At 40.9% G+C, this 17,249-nt stretch overlaps 1 protein-coding gene across 1 annotated transcript in view; it reads right to left on the bottom strand.

Annotated features, from left to right (window-relative positions):
• Positions 1-17,249, bottom strand: part of PLEKHM3 (pleckstrin homology domain containing M3) — a 98,115-nt gene that overhangs the window by 13,099 nt on the left and 67,767 nt on the right. Inside the window, exon 6 of the mRNA XM_067549816.1 lies at positions 5,975-6,132. Coding sequence (XP_067405917.1) covers positions 5,975-6,132 — 158 coding nt within the window. The remainder of the gene's footprint in view (positions 1-5,974; positions 6,133-17,249) is intronic.

The following is a 17,249-nucleotide window of genomic DNA, read 5'->3' as shown; positions in this document are numbered from 1 at the left end:
ATGGTGCTATATGAGAGCTAGGGTTATTATGATTATTGTTTGGTCTGAAGGGGTTATTTTCTGGGAAGCAGGGAGAGGACAAGTGGTATTTGGTCTGGGAAAGAAGAATGATCGGGGTGGAGAGCAAGCATAGGGGAGTAGGAAGGGAGATGTTCAGACAGGAGGAAAGAGCAGCCATGAGGCGGTGCTGAACTTAAAATGATAGTGTGGACCAAAATTGTAGTGAAGTCAGGCCTCTGCTATCCCTATGACATTCCTGTACACCTGACTCTGGGCCTGACCATGCAGACCCGGCCAGGAGTATCACTGCTCATGGAAGCGGTTCCACTGAGTGGAACGAGTGTTTGCAGGACTAGGCCCAATGTCTCTTTTACGCAGGACACTTCTAGCCAGTATAATTATGATAGTAAAGGAGGTCCAGGTAAAAAACAAAGGTAAAGTAAGAATCTAGACTCTCAAAATCACCTTTGAAATTAATGCCTCACCAAAATACAGTGCTTATTAGAAAAGTCAGTGTATGATGTAGGCCAAGATAACTATTCAATCACCTTCCTGTTGCTTGTTCCAATTACATAGTTATTGTTCAACTCTGCAAAGACCCCAAAACCAAAGCTTGGTTCAAATGTTGACCCGATATGACAGATTCACATGGGGTCAGATTGTCAGAAGAACTCAACTCCCATTTAGGTGCCTAAATAAAGGTCACTTTAAAAAAAAAAAGAAAAAAAAGTGCTGAAGACTCAGCAGCAGCCATTGGGCCGCTTTGCGACAGATTTTCAAAAGATCAGCAGTCGGTTTGTTGAGCTGTTTGGAAAATCTGATCCCAAATTGCTAGCACTGCTCAGTGAAGCTGACCATGAGGAGAGGTCATTCAGCATAAAACATAATAAAAGCCAATGAAAATGGGATGGGAAATAATACGTTGATGGGTGCGCTTCTATAGGATTTTCTGGAAGCAGTCTGTGCTAGGTGTTTTAGTATCTGTACCCAGCATATATCTTTAACATTCCCACAGGGGCTTAGATGCATTCTTCTTCAATGACAGTGCAGCCATAACACAATAAATCCATGATCTTGCAAAGAACTGTGTGTGTACTTCACTTTATGTACTGTGAGTATAGTTCCACTGATGTCAGTAAAACTATGTGTAAAGTTAGGAGCACACATAAGTCTTTGCAGGGATGTGGCCTAAGCTTATAGTGGCTGGTTGATATAATCAAGCCTATTTTACAGCACTTGTATTTTAAACCAAAGTTTGTATGTGTTTACCATAAACCTTTATGCCTTAACTGACACTGGGAGCACATTAACTTTGCAAAATTAAAACAGTTTAACCTTGATAACTAAATACAAACACAAAAGAACCACTCCCAAAAATTCTAAAATATAGCTATAAAAATATGTATCACCAAATATGAAGTCATCTACCAAGTGAATGACTTGACTTACTGAACGCAATGAGACTACTCACAGGAGTAAAGTCATTCACGTGTGTAAGCTTTGGCAAGATCAGGACCTTATTAATTGGGTAGCATTAATCTCAATCCAAAATATAAAACATAACATTTTATCTAATTAGACAGAGAGAAAATCCTTACAAAGGATTACTCACCTTACTGAGGGTGAGTAGTGACCTACTTTGTGTGAAGTCCTAATAAATCTATTTATGGAGTAAGATGTAGCTCAATTTAAGGGTGGCAGAATCTGACACAAATTAACCATTTAATTCAATTTCTGAATCAATGACATTTTTCCAGGTAATTTGGGAGATGTACAGCCCTGACATTTTAAAAAGTTGTCCTGGGTCATACTACAAATAAGCAGAGTTTATTATAGACAGTTTTACACCTACAAGGATATTATGTTTTCATTTCTGCTTTGTTTATTTTATTTCAGGATAAAGAGAAATAAACTTTCTACCACATAGCTGAGTAAGCAATAGCAGATGATATCACTGTATAGTGACCAGGTACTGACAAAACAGAGAAGGACAATTCTGAAAAACCCATTTATTAACAGGGATATTAAAACCTGCTTTGAGACTTTTTGGTAAATAAATTAGCAACCTAATAGAAGGTGATTTATTTATTTATTTTGTACTAAATTTAAGCCTGGAATAAATTTTAACTCCAAGCAAAAAAACAGGAGGCAGACCCTCAGCTTAAGTCAAGTCAATGATGCTACTGACCTCAGCTATACCAGCTGAAGATCTGGCCATGGAGTTTAAAATGGACTTATTGGTCTTTAAATACATCTCTAATTATTTAAACGTCTATGACGTTTAGAAAGATCCTGGATGAGCATTTACTTAAATAAGGAAAGGAGAGCTATAAAAGGTGGGGAAAGAGGACAGGGGAATCAAATATAAATTGAAGGAGGCTTCCAATATGATTGGCTGATTTGTATTTTGCTGCTTCTGGATTATGGCCTCATTACATGCTGCGCAGGATGGCTGCCTCCCAAGAGAAGCTACAGAAAGGAAATATCCTATAAAAGCTTATATCTTGGTAAGTCCTCCCCTACAACTCAGCGAAGGCAGTAAACTCTGCTGTTCTGTATTGTTGAGCCGGATGTCAGAAGACTGCCAAGCCTGGCCCACAAACCCGCTAATTAAGTGAACTGATTGTGTTTGTTTTGGAACCATTTGCCAACAAAGGAATGTGTCATGCTGATTAGTGAGAGAAGGGTATGTAATATATGTGTATTCAAACCCAGATGAGTGCATAATCCAGGTATTCACTCTGTTTGCTCAAGGACTGACAAAAATGAACATTGAGCAAACAACCGGACCAAAGAGAAATGCCAGTCTTTTAAGAGGGGTCCCTTCTGCTTCCCCCCTTTTTTCCTTAGATTCCACTGTCTAAACAAGGGCCCATCCTTCGTAGATTCCAACTCAAAACAATGGAAAATATTTTGGAATGAGACTTTCCTCTGCTTCAGCTGACATGAGACACTGTGCATAAGTTTATGGCCCTGGGAAGCTGAAGTCTAACTGGGTCCTAATGAGCTAGGTGACAGCTGTCACTCTCGTTCTTCCAAAGAGTGAAAGCTCTCATGTAGGAAGCAGAAAGGTCAGGCTGTGACAAAAACAACTCCACAAACAAAATCAGGACACACACAAACACACTTTGCATTTTAACCATTTAATGAAGGGGCCTCTGAACAAAGAACAGATTACTTTTGCCATCGACTGCAGATCAGTTTATTACTCGTTTTCTACACTAAATTTCATAAAGACAAATTAAAATGATACTAAGGTCCAAACTCTGTTCTGGGTTATGCCCGGGCAATCCTATTGATTTTAGTGGGTATGCACTGGGAGAGCTGAAATCAGAATTTGGTCTTTTGGGACATTGCTGATCACATTTTCAGCCAACCCCAAGCACCCCTTTTTCTTCCACATGCCACTGGTGATGCCTGCAAAAGCTGCTATGCACCTCTTTTTGAACACAAAGAAACTAGTTCAATTTGCTAGTAAAATCAATTGCATGCTCAAAAACAGATAAACAACACCAGAGAAAATTAGGCCTTCTGAGTTAAAGCTGCCATTCTCTTATCTTCACATCCATAGCACAGGCGCTCAAGAGTCTAGATGATCATAGGTACCGTGACATTGGGTGCAAGAGTTTGAGAAAATGAGTGAATCCCAGAAAAGTGGGACTGAACTACTTACAGCATTGTGAACCTCCTAACAGAACATCTAAATTACAAAGCTGAGCTCACACCGATTGCTGATTTAGGAGGCCTGTTATAGTCCAGTAAAAAGTATAGCACAAGTCATATCTTCAGGATTAGATTAGTCAGAGCATCCAAGTTCTCTGAATCTTGTTCTGGTTCTCTTTTTGCACTGGTAAAGTTTATTCTGTGTTTTGTAACTATTTCTATCTATCTGTGTGGGTCCTTATACCAGGCCTATCACCATGATGAGTCAGCAGTCCTCGTCACGTGTATCAGACAGTGGCACACCTAAAAGTTCCTGCTTCCCTTGGCCCCCCCATAGGCTGGTGCAGCACAGAGTGAAATATACAAGCTCATTTGTCAGTGTTACTTGCAGGTGGACTAGAGCAGGAAAATGAAATCGAAATGATCTGGTTAGTTTCTCTCTGCTGCTCTGCCCCAAAGCAGAATGGGGGATCAGTAAGGAGAGGGAAAAAAACTAGTCAGGAAGGGAAGCAGAGACACCAGGGTTGGGGATAAAAGCAAGGATAAGGAGCAAAAGAAATGAACAGTGAAAAAAGGAGAGAAATATTGGAGACCCTTCATTGTTTGTGACATAATAATTAAAACTGTTACTGAAGAAAGCTTCCTTTGGCTGGCATGACTTCAATAATTATTTTGTATTTGTTGCATTGTGCCTCTTGAACAAAAATAACTGCTGACCTCTGATTCATATATAAACAGAGAGGAGTTGTTTCACTCGGCTTTCACTGGTCTTTTGAGAAATGCTACATGTTTCAGGAAGGTTTTAAATTCTACATGTGTGAGGTAGCAGTCTCTGGTTTCAGTTGACAGGCTGGGAACACTACACACCCCAAGGCTTTGGTGTCCAGTCAAAAATTCAATAGGCAAATCGTGTACATGCACACACTTCAAGTAAGCTTCACTATCTGACTATTTCACTACTTCTTTTTTCAGTTCTCATTGAGCTTTGTGGATATCTTTAATTGTCTAGTGCAGTCTTAATAGTCTTATAACTCCGTTTCATCTGAGTTTTTCCATTTCCCTCCAGATACATTTTTCTTGCACGCCGTTTATAAAACTCAGCTGCACACCTTGTTTAATTTATGCCCTGTGCTTTGTCTCCACATTTCTTGGAATGTGAATTCAGAGAAAGAAAGTGCAAATACTCTTTGAAAGACATGTCAGCCTGAAATTTCCAACAGGTTGGCCTTGGCCACTTCTGACACAGAGATCTTTGTTAACTCAAGAGAATCAGATTCTCAATGCAGAATTTTGAACAAGCTGATTCTCATCAACCCAGAGTAGGTTCCTCTAACTTTTTTTGCTTTAACTCTACTAATGCAATCTTAAAATACATTAAGATGACAATGCATTTGAAAACGACAGATTGTGCTGCTAGAGGTGTCGTTTTCTTGATGGATAAAAAATTCAAGGTCCTTTACCTCTTGTGGTTATTCTAAACCCAATAAACTTTTTGAAAAAGTAGGAACATGGCTCCAGTGTCCTGGTCAAATTCCACCAGTCTGGGTTACTGCATTTGGCCTCTTTAGATTTTTCATGTGATTTTAACTGGATACATTATGCTTCCTCACTTCCTGTCCCCAGACTGTTCTTTAGCATGCTGTGTATTGGTTAAACAGTTGTTGTATTCTCATCTAGAGGCAGCTATATTTTAGTGGTGGGTGAGATGACGTCTGTCTGTGTGTGTTATGTGTGTGTGCGTGTGCACGCATGTGAATGTCATATATATCTATATATACACATATGGACAATAGAATATCAGTTATATCCTCATCTCACAGTAAAGGAATGGTCATAACTCAGAAGAGGTGATTATTATCTAATAATGTATGGGTCTGTTCTACCATAGGTCCAATGAAATCAGAGGCAGGAGAGATCTACAAAGTCATCCTGAGCTGACCTTTGGATCTGTAGGGCCCTGTGCAAATTCAGTTGTGCATAGCCACAGGGAGATTTCAGGTACTGCTGTTGGAAAGCAGCCATTGTGGCCCTCTATCCTTTTGAGAGCCAGTGGTGGGACCTACAGACATTTGAGAGCTGTGTGAATAGGAAATTAGGCTCTTTTGAACCAGATAAATGACAAAGCGACCCTTCTCCATCTATCTCCAGGCAGGCTCAGGGATGGCCTCTATGGAACACAAGTCCAGGGCAGCTGTTCTTAAGTGCAAACAAGTGGGGCTCACTCCCCACAACTGAAATGGAATGTCATTTGACCTGGAATTTGAGAGGTTGAAACATGCAGGTAAAACACATGAAAGGAAGCATACTGTACCTGCTTGTTGAAATATCTTCAAAGGGGTAAAGGATCTCTCCATTGTTACAAATCTCACAGATGAAACCCTTTTGGCTACAAAGGCTGCAGTTGTACACATGAGAGATGGCAAACTTGATTACCTTCCCCAAGAAAGGAGCCAACTTTCCTTCAATAACCTGGAAAAAGATGATGATGGCATTAACAAACCCATAAAAGAGCAGGATTCCTTGAAACACTGACAGATTTGTCTCACTTTCACTAACACAGGGAAGCAAATAGCCAGTTGAAATCATCTGAATCTAACGCCCGAAGGGTTATAGCTGCATGAAAATCACAAGCCTGGTATAAGTAATATTAATGGTCAAATCTGAGCAGAACTGACAATGGCGAAAAAGTGGAAAATTCACGTGATCACTGCCCTGTTAAGCATATATATGGCAACGACATTACTGAATAATGGATCATTTCATGTACCACTTATGTTCAAATACCAAGGTATAATGGGATCAGATAGGGGTTTGTCTATGCATTGCGGGAAATGCGCTGTAGGGGTGTGTGATTTCTAAAATGCACTAACTGATCTGGGTAACCGCTACTGGTGCACATTAAATATTTCCTAGTGCCCTTTATCGTAGTGCTATTTGAAACAGTACTAGATTAAAGTGCACTAGGGAACTTTCAATGCACACTAGCAGCGGCCACACAGACCAATTAATGCACAACATGTTAATGTGTTTTAGAAATCACACCCCCATAGAGTGCACTACCCCACCGTGTAGACAAGCCCAGGAAGAGAGCTTCATTCTTTCATAAAAACACAAATGCAGAATGATCTGTGACAGCTCTGAAAACTACCTTAAATTCTTTTCCTTTACTGTTATCTTTTATTCACATTTTTAGCCCAAATGCCAATGATGTTTTAAAATTCAAACTTTATCTTCATTCACTTTTAACACAAACACAGCTCTGCACTCACATCTATTTTTTCCATTGATAAAAGGGAGGTTTCTAATTTTAATAGAGGTGATTTTTTGGCACATCTATAACCATTACAATATTGTGTTTATTCTAAAATAAATTATTCAAAGGAAAGTACAGTTTCCCCTTAAGTGACTAGCTCTCAAATCAAAAAGACCCACATCAACCCACTATCAGACAAGTGTAAGGTGATCAGAAGTGATTTGTACTCCCATATTGGTGTCAAAAAACTGTGTAATGTAGATTAAGCCCCTAGCCACAACAGTCCTCTACATTTCTGACTCAATGACAATGTCTCGATAAGGATGCTATTCATTCAAAATACTTCTTCAGACAAAATTTCATTGACTTTAAGGAATAATGAGCACATCATAGGGCCTCATATAATACTTTCCTTCCCTTCTTTCCCCATGGTGTGAATGGCAGCCTCTTAGGTTACTGGCAGAACTGTGTCATGGGATTTGACAATGATCTACAGTTAATAGGAATATAATAATTGTTCTTCAAAGGATTATGCTAAAGATGCCCTCTGCTTCCAAACAGATGAAGGGTCATATTTAAATGTGTGCTTAACTTGCCAGGTTTGGCTCCCATGGAATTTCACCACATTTTGCCCATTGATTTTAAATCACACAATTTCATACCACTTGTGTTTCGCTTAAAATTTCAGGTTGGTACAAAGCCATGGTGGCCAAGATGTAACTCAAAGCAAAGTTGGTGAATACAAATTCCAGTAGAATTCTTCATCTACATCTAGCAATCTAATTTCTAAAGGACCATTCGATCCCATCACCCAGCTGATATTGCCATCGCTGGGAGAATACAAGGAGGAAAGGAAATTCATGGATAGTGTTTTGGTTGAGGCCAAATGGAATGGAAGTGTCTCTCCTTGCCAAAGCCCTGCACTTCTAAAAACATCTGCAACAACAGGAAATGGCAATGTTATTCCTAGCATTACAGATAGGACATCTGCTCCTGTTGGAGGGGAAAAGGACGTTCCTATTGCATCCTGGCATAGGAAGACTCCTTATACTGGAACATAAACAATTCAGAAAGGTCACTGCACGTAACAGAACATTAAGGCTTGGTTCAAGGTACTGACATACAGCTAACCTTATTGCAGATCCCAACCGCAGGGGCAACAAGTTAAAACAGCAGTGTAAGAATGGAAGTTTAGTAGCATCCAAGAAGTGTGAGAAACTGCAACAATGTTGCTTAGCCATTTTGGCCAGGGTTTCAAAGGCGGCTAGAGCTTTCAGGATGCCTAAGGTGGTTTTTTTGGGTCCCCAACCTGAGTCACCTTCATTAGGTCTGATTTGCAGGGTGGGCACTGAGCAGCTGAGATGCCCCAAACCACCAGTCAGAAAACCTTGGTCATAATCCCATAATTAGAAAGAACAGACTAAGGGGACTGGCTAAATGGGTAGGGGTGTCTGTGGGTCAATAGATATATTTGAAGGACTCCTGTTTAGAACATTAGAACAAAAAGAAATCAAGGTCACGTCTGAATGCAAATAACTCATGAGGAGAAAGCAAGGCCTGGAGTATCATCTTTATCATTTAAAGAACACTTCTCCACAATTCATTCACTCCCTGCTCCTTCCCCTCCCGCTCCAAGCCAGTGGAAAAGCTTCAATTTCTGCACCTTGAAGAGCTCTCCAGGAGTGACAGCAAGCCCCCAAAAGAAAGGAGGATCTCCAACACCAATGCATGAAATATGCATACACTGTGTCTGCAAAGGCAATAACTTGTAAGCATTTTTCAAACAGGAAGGCGTGGATAATATTGCAGTCCCTAACGGCACATGTTGCAGTACATCAGCAAAGTGAGCCCTGGCTTTACCATTAACCCATACTTGACCGCTAAACAGTCACTTGCCCAACAGCGCCCTTTTTAATAGGCAAAGAAATCTGAGGGCTCCTTCACAATACTGGATCTAAGGCCAGGTCTGGCACATAGAATTGTGGGTGATATGGGCAAGATACAGCAGTTGCTGCAGACAGCACTGTACTGACTTCTATATGCACTTTCAGGTGCTGAGACACCACTCAGATAGTTATGCTGTTTACTATGGCCTGGAGTACACTACAGAGCTAAGTTGACCTGACTCTGTAAGCTCTACACTACAACGTTGCTCCCGCCAAGGCAAGTTGCCCACTACACCGACCTAATAACTCCACCTCTGCGAGAGGCGTAGCACTTAGCTGGATGGAGTTAGGGCAAAGCAGCATCCGTGTAGACACCGTGTTATGTACATTGCGTGTTGGCTGTCAGTCCCACGCTTCTTCCTCCCTGGCGCTGACAGCTGACTGGGGGAAGGATGTGGGAGTTCAAGGGAGATGTAGAGAAATCCCTGGCAGGCTGACAGGTTGGGCTGTCAGCCCCCCATGCTGCCCCACTTAAGTCGGTGCAAGGGCTTCTGAGGAGGACGCGCATTGTCGGCAGAAGAAGAGTAGTGTGGACATGAAAACCTGCAGTAATTATTGCGGTGGCAGTACAATGACCCTAACTTAAGTTGACTTAATGTTACAGTGTAGACAAGGCCTAGAGTACAGAAGCACCAAAACACTGCCACACTGAGGCCCTTTCCCAGAAGTGCAAGGGCCATGCCTCATCTGTGGATAGCACTTACACCGATCTTAAAAAACAAATGCACATGGCCATAAGATGTCAGCTTACACTTGTGTCTTTGTGGGTAGGCGGCTTAGCATTGCTGCTAAGTGACCACAGGGCTGGTCGCTGGGAGACTACCAGAAAGGACTTCTCAGGTAGGCCCCTAACTTGCTGTTTGGTCTTGGACAAATCATGTGTCCCGCAACTGTAAGGCAAGGAGACACATGCACATCTCCCTGTACAAAATGCTTTAAGTGCTGTAGAGGAAGAAGGCTTTGTCATTATGCTGCGTGCACATGGAAAGGAAGGGCCAGGGTGCGACCCCACAGCCTGCATATGGTCCTTGAGGTGCATGTTATATAAAGAGTGTTAGTGATTTCACCCAGAGCAGAAGGATCTAATGTGAAATGACTAGGGGGAAATAAATAAGGCAACTTTTCACATTTTTCTCCAACATATGAGCAAATTCCACCTGACATGGAGGCCATTAAGTCATAGGTAAAGTAACAGGGTCAGGAAAAGGATAGATAATAAAACAGACAATATCATAATGCCACTATATAAAGCCATGGTATGTCCACACTTTGAATACTGCGTGCAGATCTGGTCACCCATCCCAAAAAAGATATATTAGAATCAGAAAAGGTTCACAGAAGGGCAACAAAAATGATTAGAGGTATGGAACAAATTCCCTAAGAGCAGAGATTAAAAAGAGAAGGACTGTTCATCTTAGAAAAGACATGACTGAGGGGGGATATGACATAGGTCTGTAAATCATGAATGGTGTGGAGAAAGTGAATAAGGAAGTGTTATTCACCCTTTCACATAACACAAGAACTAAGGGTCACCCAATGAAATTAATACACAGAAGGTTTAGAAGAAACAAAAGGAAGTACTTCTTTACACAATGTACAGTCAGCTGTGAAACTTGTTGCCATGGGATGTTGTGAAGGCCAAAAGTACAGCTGGGTTAAAAAAAGAATTAGAAATGAAAAAAATTAGAAATTAGAAAAAGTTCATGGAAGATACATCTATCAATAGCTATTAGCTAAGATGGCCAGGGACATAACGCCATGCTCCAGGTGTTCTTAAACCTCCAACTGGAATGTGGGATTGGATGATAGGGGATGGATCACTTGATCGATTGCCTTGCTCTGTTCATTCTCTCTGAAGCATCTGACACTGGCCAGTCAAGAGACAGGATACTGGGCTAGGTGGACCACTGGTCTGACCCAGTCTGGCCATTTTTAGGTCAGCATTCCATCCAATATCTGGATAATTGGACTCTTTTAGTCCTGCTAATTCACATTTGTGGTAGGACAAAGAAGTTCAGATCCAAATGCCAACCCTACAGTCATTTCATCTATGTTCACGCCTTGCGGACAGTCCGTCTAGGTTTTACTCAATACCTGCATCACTTTTGGTAATTCTTGTACAGCTGGCTTTGTGACTTAAGATTTCAATTTTATATTCTATTTATTTTTTTTACTTAGTAAGCACTGACAACATGTTGGGGTTGGAACAAATCACAAAATACAGTTTTCTGTCCCAAAGAGCTTACAATCTACACAAGGTAGAGTTAAACTAGACAGGACATCTAGAGAAGTGCAAAATTTGTGTTTTGCTAATGCACTGCCAATTACTATTATTAAGTATAACTTAGTGTCCTCTCCTGGGTTCATGGCCCCACTATGCTAGGTGCTCTGCAAACATACAGTAAAAAAATCAGTAACTTCTGTAAAGAGCGTCCAATCTAAATAGACAAGACAGGCAAAGGGTTTGGAGAAATGAAGTATTATTTTCATTGTACAGATGGAGTATTGAGGCAAACAGTCAGTAAGTGACTTGACTGACATCATACAGGAAGATTATGGCACAGCTGGGGATAAAACTCAGATATACAATGTACATCATCCTATTTAAAAAAAAATTCTTTATACGTAACTAATCATACTACAATGCAAGGAATTAACCTTAACGGTAAACCAGTTCTGTCCACCAAGATTTGCACTGTCTCCTTAAGAAAGGCTAGATGGCCAGAATGGTGAGGAAAATTGAAGCGTATTTTCAAAGAAATATTGTTTGTCATAGCAGTGTATTGGCTTGATTTATGATTCTGGTGTGTACATATGCTACTGCAGTGAAGATCCAGCACTATGCACACCAATTTGTAATATGGATAACAGCTCATTTTACAGCATTTGAGGATAAAATGCAACATCAAGATGATGTTATCACTGTTTTTAGTGTCTGCAAATTCAGGGTCATTTTACTTCATCACAGACTTCACAGACCATTGCTGATCAGTGAATAGGACATTTCCTCGCAATGTATTCATTTTAATGTTTGTATCTCATGGGAATGCAATATTGATCGCCATCTGGCCTTACAATCCCAAGCGTTGATTTTTCATGACTGGTCCCAGAGAACAGTTTCACCATAATGCCGTTTGAAGGGGCATCTTGAGGCTGAGGGAAAGGGAGCACGGGACCTGTAATATTAATGGTCAAATCTGAGCAGAACTGACAATGGCGAAAAAGTGGAAAATTCACGTGATCACTGCCCTGTTAAGCATATATATGGCAACGACATTACTGAATAATGGATCATTTTATGTACCACATATGTTCAAATACCAAGGTATAATGGGATCAGATAGGGGTTTGTCTATGCATTGGGGGAAATGCGCTGTAGGGGTGTGTGATTTCTAAAATGCACTAACTGATCTGAGTGACCGCTACTGGTGCACATTAAATATTTCCTAGTGCCCTTTATCGTAGTGCTATTTGAAACAGTACTAGATTAAAGTGCACTAGGGAACTTTCAATGCACACTAGCAGCGGCCACACAGACCAATTAATGCACAACATGTTAATGTGTTTTAGAAATCACATCCCCATAGAGTGCATTACCCCACCGTGTAGACAAGCCCAGGAAGAGAGCTTCATTCTTTCATAAAAACACAAATGCAGAATGATCTGTGACAGCTCTGAAAACTACCTTAAATTCTTTTCCTTTACTGTTATCTTTTATTCACATTTTTAGCCCAAATGCCAATGATGTTTTAAAATTCTAACTTTATCTTCATTCACTTTTAACACAAACACAGCTCTGCACTCACATCTATTTTTTCCATTGATAAAAGGGAGGTTTCTAATTTTAATAGAGGTGTGTGTGAAGGAACCTCTTGATTTTAGATGAGACAGAAAATCTTGCCAAGATATATTATTAAAACTTGAAGTCACATGTCATTCACTGGAGCAGGAGAACTTGGATGTTCAAAACCATCACACTCCTCATAATCGTTATTTGTGTTACAGTAGCATCCAACTGAGATTGGTGCCGCACTGGGCTAGGTGCTGTATGTAATACAATAGTCTCAAAACATAATGGAAAAAAGCCTTTAAAACCTCCCAAATCATTTTAACAAAAAAATTGCCATCTACTTCACCTGTAATTGGGATCACATAAGTGTGAAGGGAATGTCTCTCATTTAAGTCAAATTCTGCAGCATGTTAAAAAAATAGGGTGGAAGTATGTTTTAAAACTATTTTCCCATTGCATTTTACATTGTGAATGTAAGGATTTATTTATTTATGGTGATGGGCTCCCAGTCATGAAAGGTTGCATGCTAGCACACAGCAGTTACATCACCAGAATGGCCCAGTTAGTCCATCCAAAATGATTCTGGAGACACTGAGACATCTTCTCATAGCTATTCTAAAATTGGTTCCATTACGGTACATTACAGTAACCTCCTCAACAGCAAGAGGAGTAATGGGCTGTCACTTGGCAGCAAGCTCGTGCCTGTACAGTCACACCCTGATTTGCTGCCCGCTAGACAAGCTCTGCTCAACAAAATTCATGCTGCTTCTTGTACCAAACAAATGGCACACGTTTCCCATCCCAGTAAGGACGAACTAATTGTTTTAGGCGACTTTTAAAACACACAAGCCACCCCCAGCAAAGTCAAGAAATTATGAAAACATGTAGAATCATAGAATATTAGAGTTGGAAGGGACCTCAGGAGGTCATCTAGTCCAACCCCCTGCTCAAAGCAGGACTAACCTCAGCTATATCATCCCAGCCAGCGCTTTGTCAAGCTTCAGCTTAAAAACCTCTGAGGATGGAGATTCCACCACCTCCCTAGGTAACCCATTCCAGTGCTTCACCACCTCCTAGTGAAAAACTTTTTCCTAATGTCCAACCTAGACTGCCCGCCCTGCAACTTGAGACCATTGCTCCTTGTTCTGTCATCTGCCACCACCGAGAACAGCCTAGCCCCATCCTTCCCGGAACTCCCTTTCAGGTAGTTAAAGGCCGCTATCAAATCCCCCCTCATTCTTCTCTTTTGCAGGCTAAACAAGCCCAGTTCCCTTAGCCTCTCCTCATAAGTCCTGTGCTCCAGCCCCCTAATCATTTTTGTTGCCCTCCGCTGGACTCTCTCCAACTTGTCCACATCCTTTTTGTAGTGGGGGGCCCAAAACTGGACACAATATTCTAAATGCGGCCTCACCAATGCCGAATAGAGGGGAATAATCACTTCCCGCGACCTGCTGGCAATGCCCCTCCTAATGCAGCCCAATATGCTATTAGCCTTCTTGACAACTGGGCACACTGCTGACTCATATCCAGCTTTTTATCCACTGTTACCCCCAGGTCCTTTTCTGCAGAACTGCTGCCTAGCTCGTCGGTCCCCAGTCTATAGCTGTGCATGGGATTCTTCCTTCCTAAGTGGAGGACTCTGCACTTGTCCTTGTTGAACCTCATCAGATTTCTTTTGGCCCAATCCTCCAGTTTGTTTAGGTCCTTCTGTATCCTATCTCTACCTTCCAGGGTATCTACCACTCCCCCCAGCTTAGTGTCATCTGCAGATCATTAATGAAGATGTTGAACAAAACCGGCCCCAGGACCGACCCCTGGGGAACTCCGCTTGTGACCGGTTGCCAGCTAGACATGGAGCCATTGATCACTACTCGTTGAGCCCTATGCTCTAGCCAGTTCTCTATCCATTTTATAGTCCATTCATCCAACCCATGCTTCTTTAACTTGCTGATAAGAATACTGTGAGAGACAGTATCAAAAGCTTTGCTAATGTCAAAAGCTCAAGCATTTCTCTCTTCTCTGTACTCTCTCTCTGTTGTGCTGTTAATTCAGTTAGGTAGCAGCCTGGATGTAATTTGTAAGATGTGACCAAGCTTTGTAAAATCGGGAAAGGACCTGTTGGCTGCTAGTAGACAAATCAATGCAAGCAACAACTTGAATCAGATCCTGAACATGGAAGAGGTGATATTTCTTCTTGATTCAGCAGGAAGGTACTGAAGATGAAAGGGAGCAAGGGCTACTGAAATCCCTCTGGACACCGGATTAATGTGAACATGAACGGCAACAAGCACTTGTTCAAAGTGTCACTGCTTGTCAGCAAGATTGCTGGACCTTGACGGCCACCCGACTCTGCTATAGTATGAATTAGTTTGGTTTTTGTTTCCTTATCTTGTCCTTTTAGACTAATACGTTTAATACATGTTGTCCTACCCAGCTTCCCTGAATATCAATCTGTTGTAATTCAAACTCTTATTGCAAACAGGGAAATATGACTCAAGAGCCCTTTACTGAGACCGATGGGTCTCACCTCCTAGTCTCATTGAAGTCCATTGGGCTACTTGTGTGAGTAAGTGTTTACCAGTATGAGTGAAGTTTGCACAACCTCGCCCCATTACAAAAGCATGAACACAATGTTGCAATAATTTTTCTAATATTAAAAATTAACTAATTGAAAGGCATTTCACTTCTAGACCACTGGTTCCATCCTAGCCCAAGTGGCCAGTGACTAAAAGTATTAGTATTAGGTGAATATTCGGTGATCTGTGCAAAAGGAGTTGGTAGACTCGATTCAGTTCCTAATGAATAGACGTTCAAGTCAGAACGGACAATGTAATCAGCATCCTGGCATTGGCAATCTCAACAAAAAGCCCAAGGGTTGATTGGACAAGATGGAGACTGTATTACCCTCCAACTCAGATTGTTCTATTCAACAGAGAAGTAGTGAGAGTGTGAATCTATGGAAACTGGAAATGGGGGGGAAAAAAAATGGTTGGCCAAACTCCTTGCAAATTGTAACCACCAACCTCCATGAAGAGGGCTGACAAAACCCACAAAGCTTGACAGCTTGTGCCTCAATACCCTTCCACCCACACACCCTCACATTCAAGTCCAGAGTTACAGAAATGTCTGCTCCTTGCATCAAGGCCACTTTTGTTACCTTTCTAAAAACTGTCAGACAGCTGGTGAATTTTCTAAATGTCAGGAAAAAAAAGTTGAGTGTTCATACATATCCCCAGTGTGTGTTTATTTTGGGGTAGGTGGGAGGAAGTTTGCTAACAATGCCAGCTAAGAAAGAATATCTATGGAACAGGAGTTGTAACCTCCACCGAAGTCCATGAATGATTTGTACTTGTGGTGTTTATCATCTCTACAGCAATCCTTGCCGAGCTTTGGCTAACTTTGTGAAGTGTACCAGATGTTTGCATAGTACAGAGGACATAAATATCTTTGGTCACCTGTATAAGAGTGTCAAGACATTTGGTAAATTGTTTAAAGTTTGCAGGAGACCATCAGAGAATTCATATATCCCTATTTCCAAGGTGAGTCACTCCAAAACTTAAGCACCACAACTTCTGAAAAAGTCATTGTATTAGATTGCATCAAGGACTCTTGAATTAAACTTGTTTGAACTTGCAAGGCCATTATTTCTGAGTTATGATAGGATACAAATTAAAATAGAAGACTTTAAAAAAGGGATTTTTTAAAAAGGTTTTAAGACATTTATAAATGAAGATGCAAGGACAAAAGCAGCACTTCAGTGGAAAACTTCTTAGAATCGGAACGAAGGACAGAATTCTATATATGTCTCTATATGCTAGATATATGAATTACATGCCTGCTGTGGTGTGATATTAAGACAATAGAAATGATACTTCAAGTAATGTCATCTCTAGAAACATATTGGCCCAGATCTTTAAAGATATTTAGGTGTTGCTGTGCTTGCCGTTGCAATGCCTAACTGATTTAGGAGCCTAAATAACATTTTCAAAAGGGATTTAGGCACTTGAGGTTTAGGTTCCTAAATCAGTCAGGCATTGCAACACTGCGCACAGCAACGACTAAATACCTTTAAAAATCTGAGTCACTTCCATGGTGGAAGAATGATCAGAAAATAAACAATGGCAAGCAAACCAGGAATATCCCAAATTTTCTGAACTTGTATTACTGGACGTTTAGCTTCCTGACCGACTAAAAACATACAAGTGCAGCCAAATTTTACACACACTCAGAAGTGTGAGTGCAAAATGCTGAGCATTTAGGGTTAAGTATTTCAGCTAAAGAGATGAGAACACCATAAAACTCAGATACTGTGTCACTGCCACTGCGAGACAGTCTACATTTGCCAAATGCCTCTGTGACCCCACCCTTGTAAATCATCTTGTTAATCATTATCGTTACAGATGTGATAAAGTTGTTTTATAAGCCAACACTGAGGCAGTAACATTAACTACTTATGTAGGGGCTGGCATATTTCCCTAAAGATAACATTTATTAGGAGGCACTCACTTTAGAAACACTGGTTTGCCTAATAAAACTCTTCTGAAGCACTGGACAATCTGTTCCACTTCTCCTTCCACTGGATTTACATGTAGATACA

This window comes from Emydura macquarii, unplaced genomic scaffold, assembly GCF_026122565.2.
Source record: "Emydura macquarii macquarii isolate MOO-44397 ecotype Brisbane River unplaced genomic scaffold, CSIRO-AGI_Emac_v2 contig_1253, whole genome shotgun sequence".
NCBI classification, from domain to species: Eukaryota; Metazoa; Chordata; order Testudines; family Chelidae; genus Emydura; species Emydura macquarii.
Note: the sequence above shows the minus strand (reverse complement) of the source record. Positions and strands in the feature narration are given on the sequence as shown.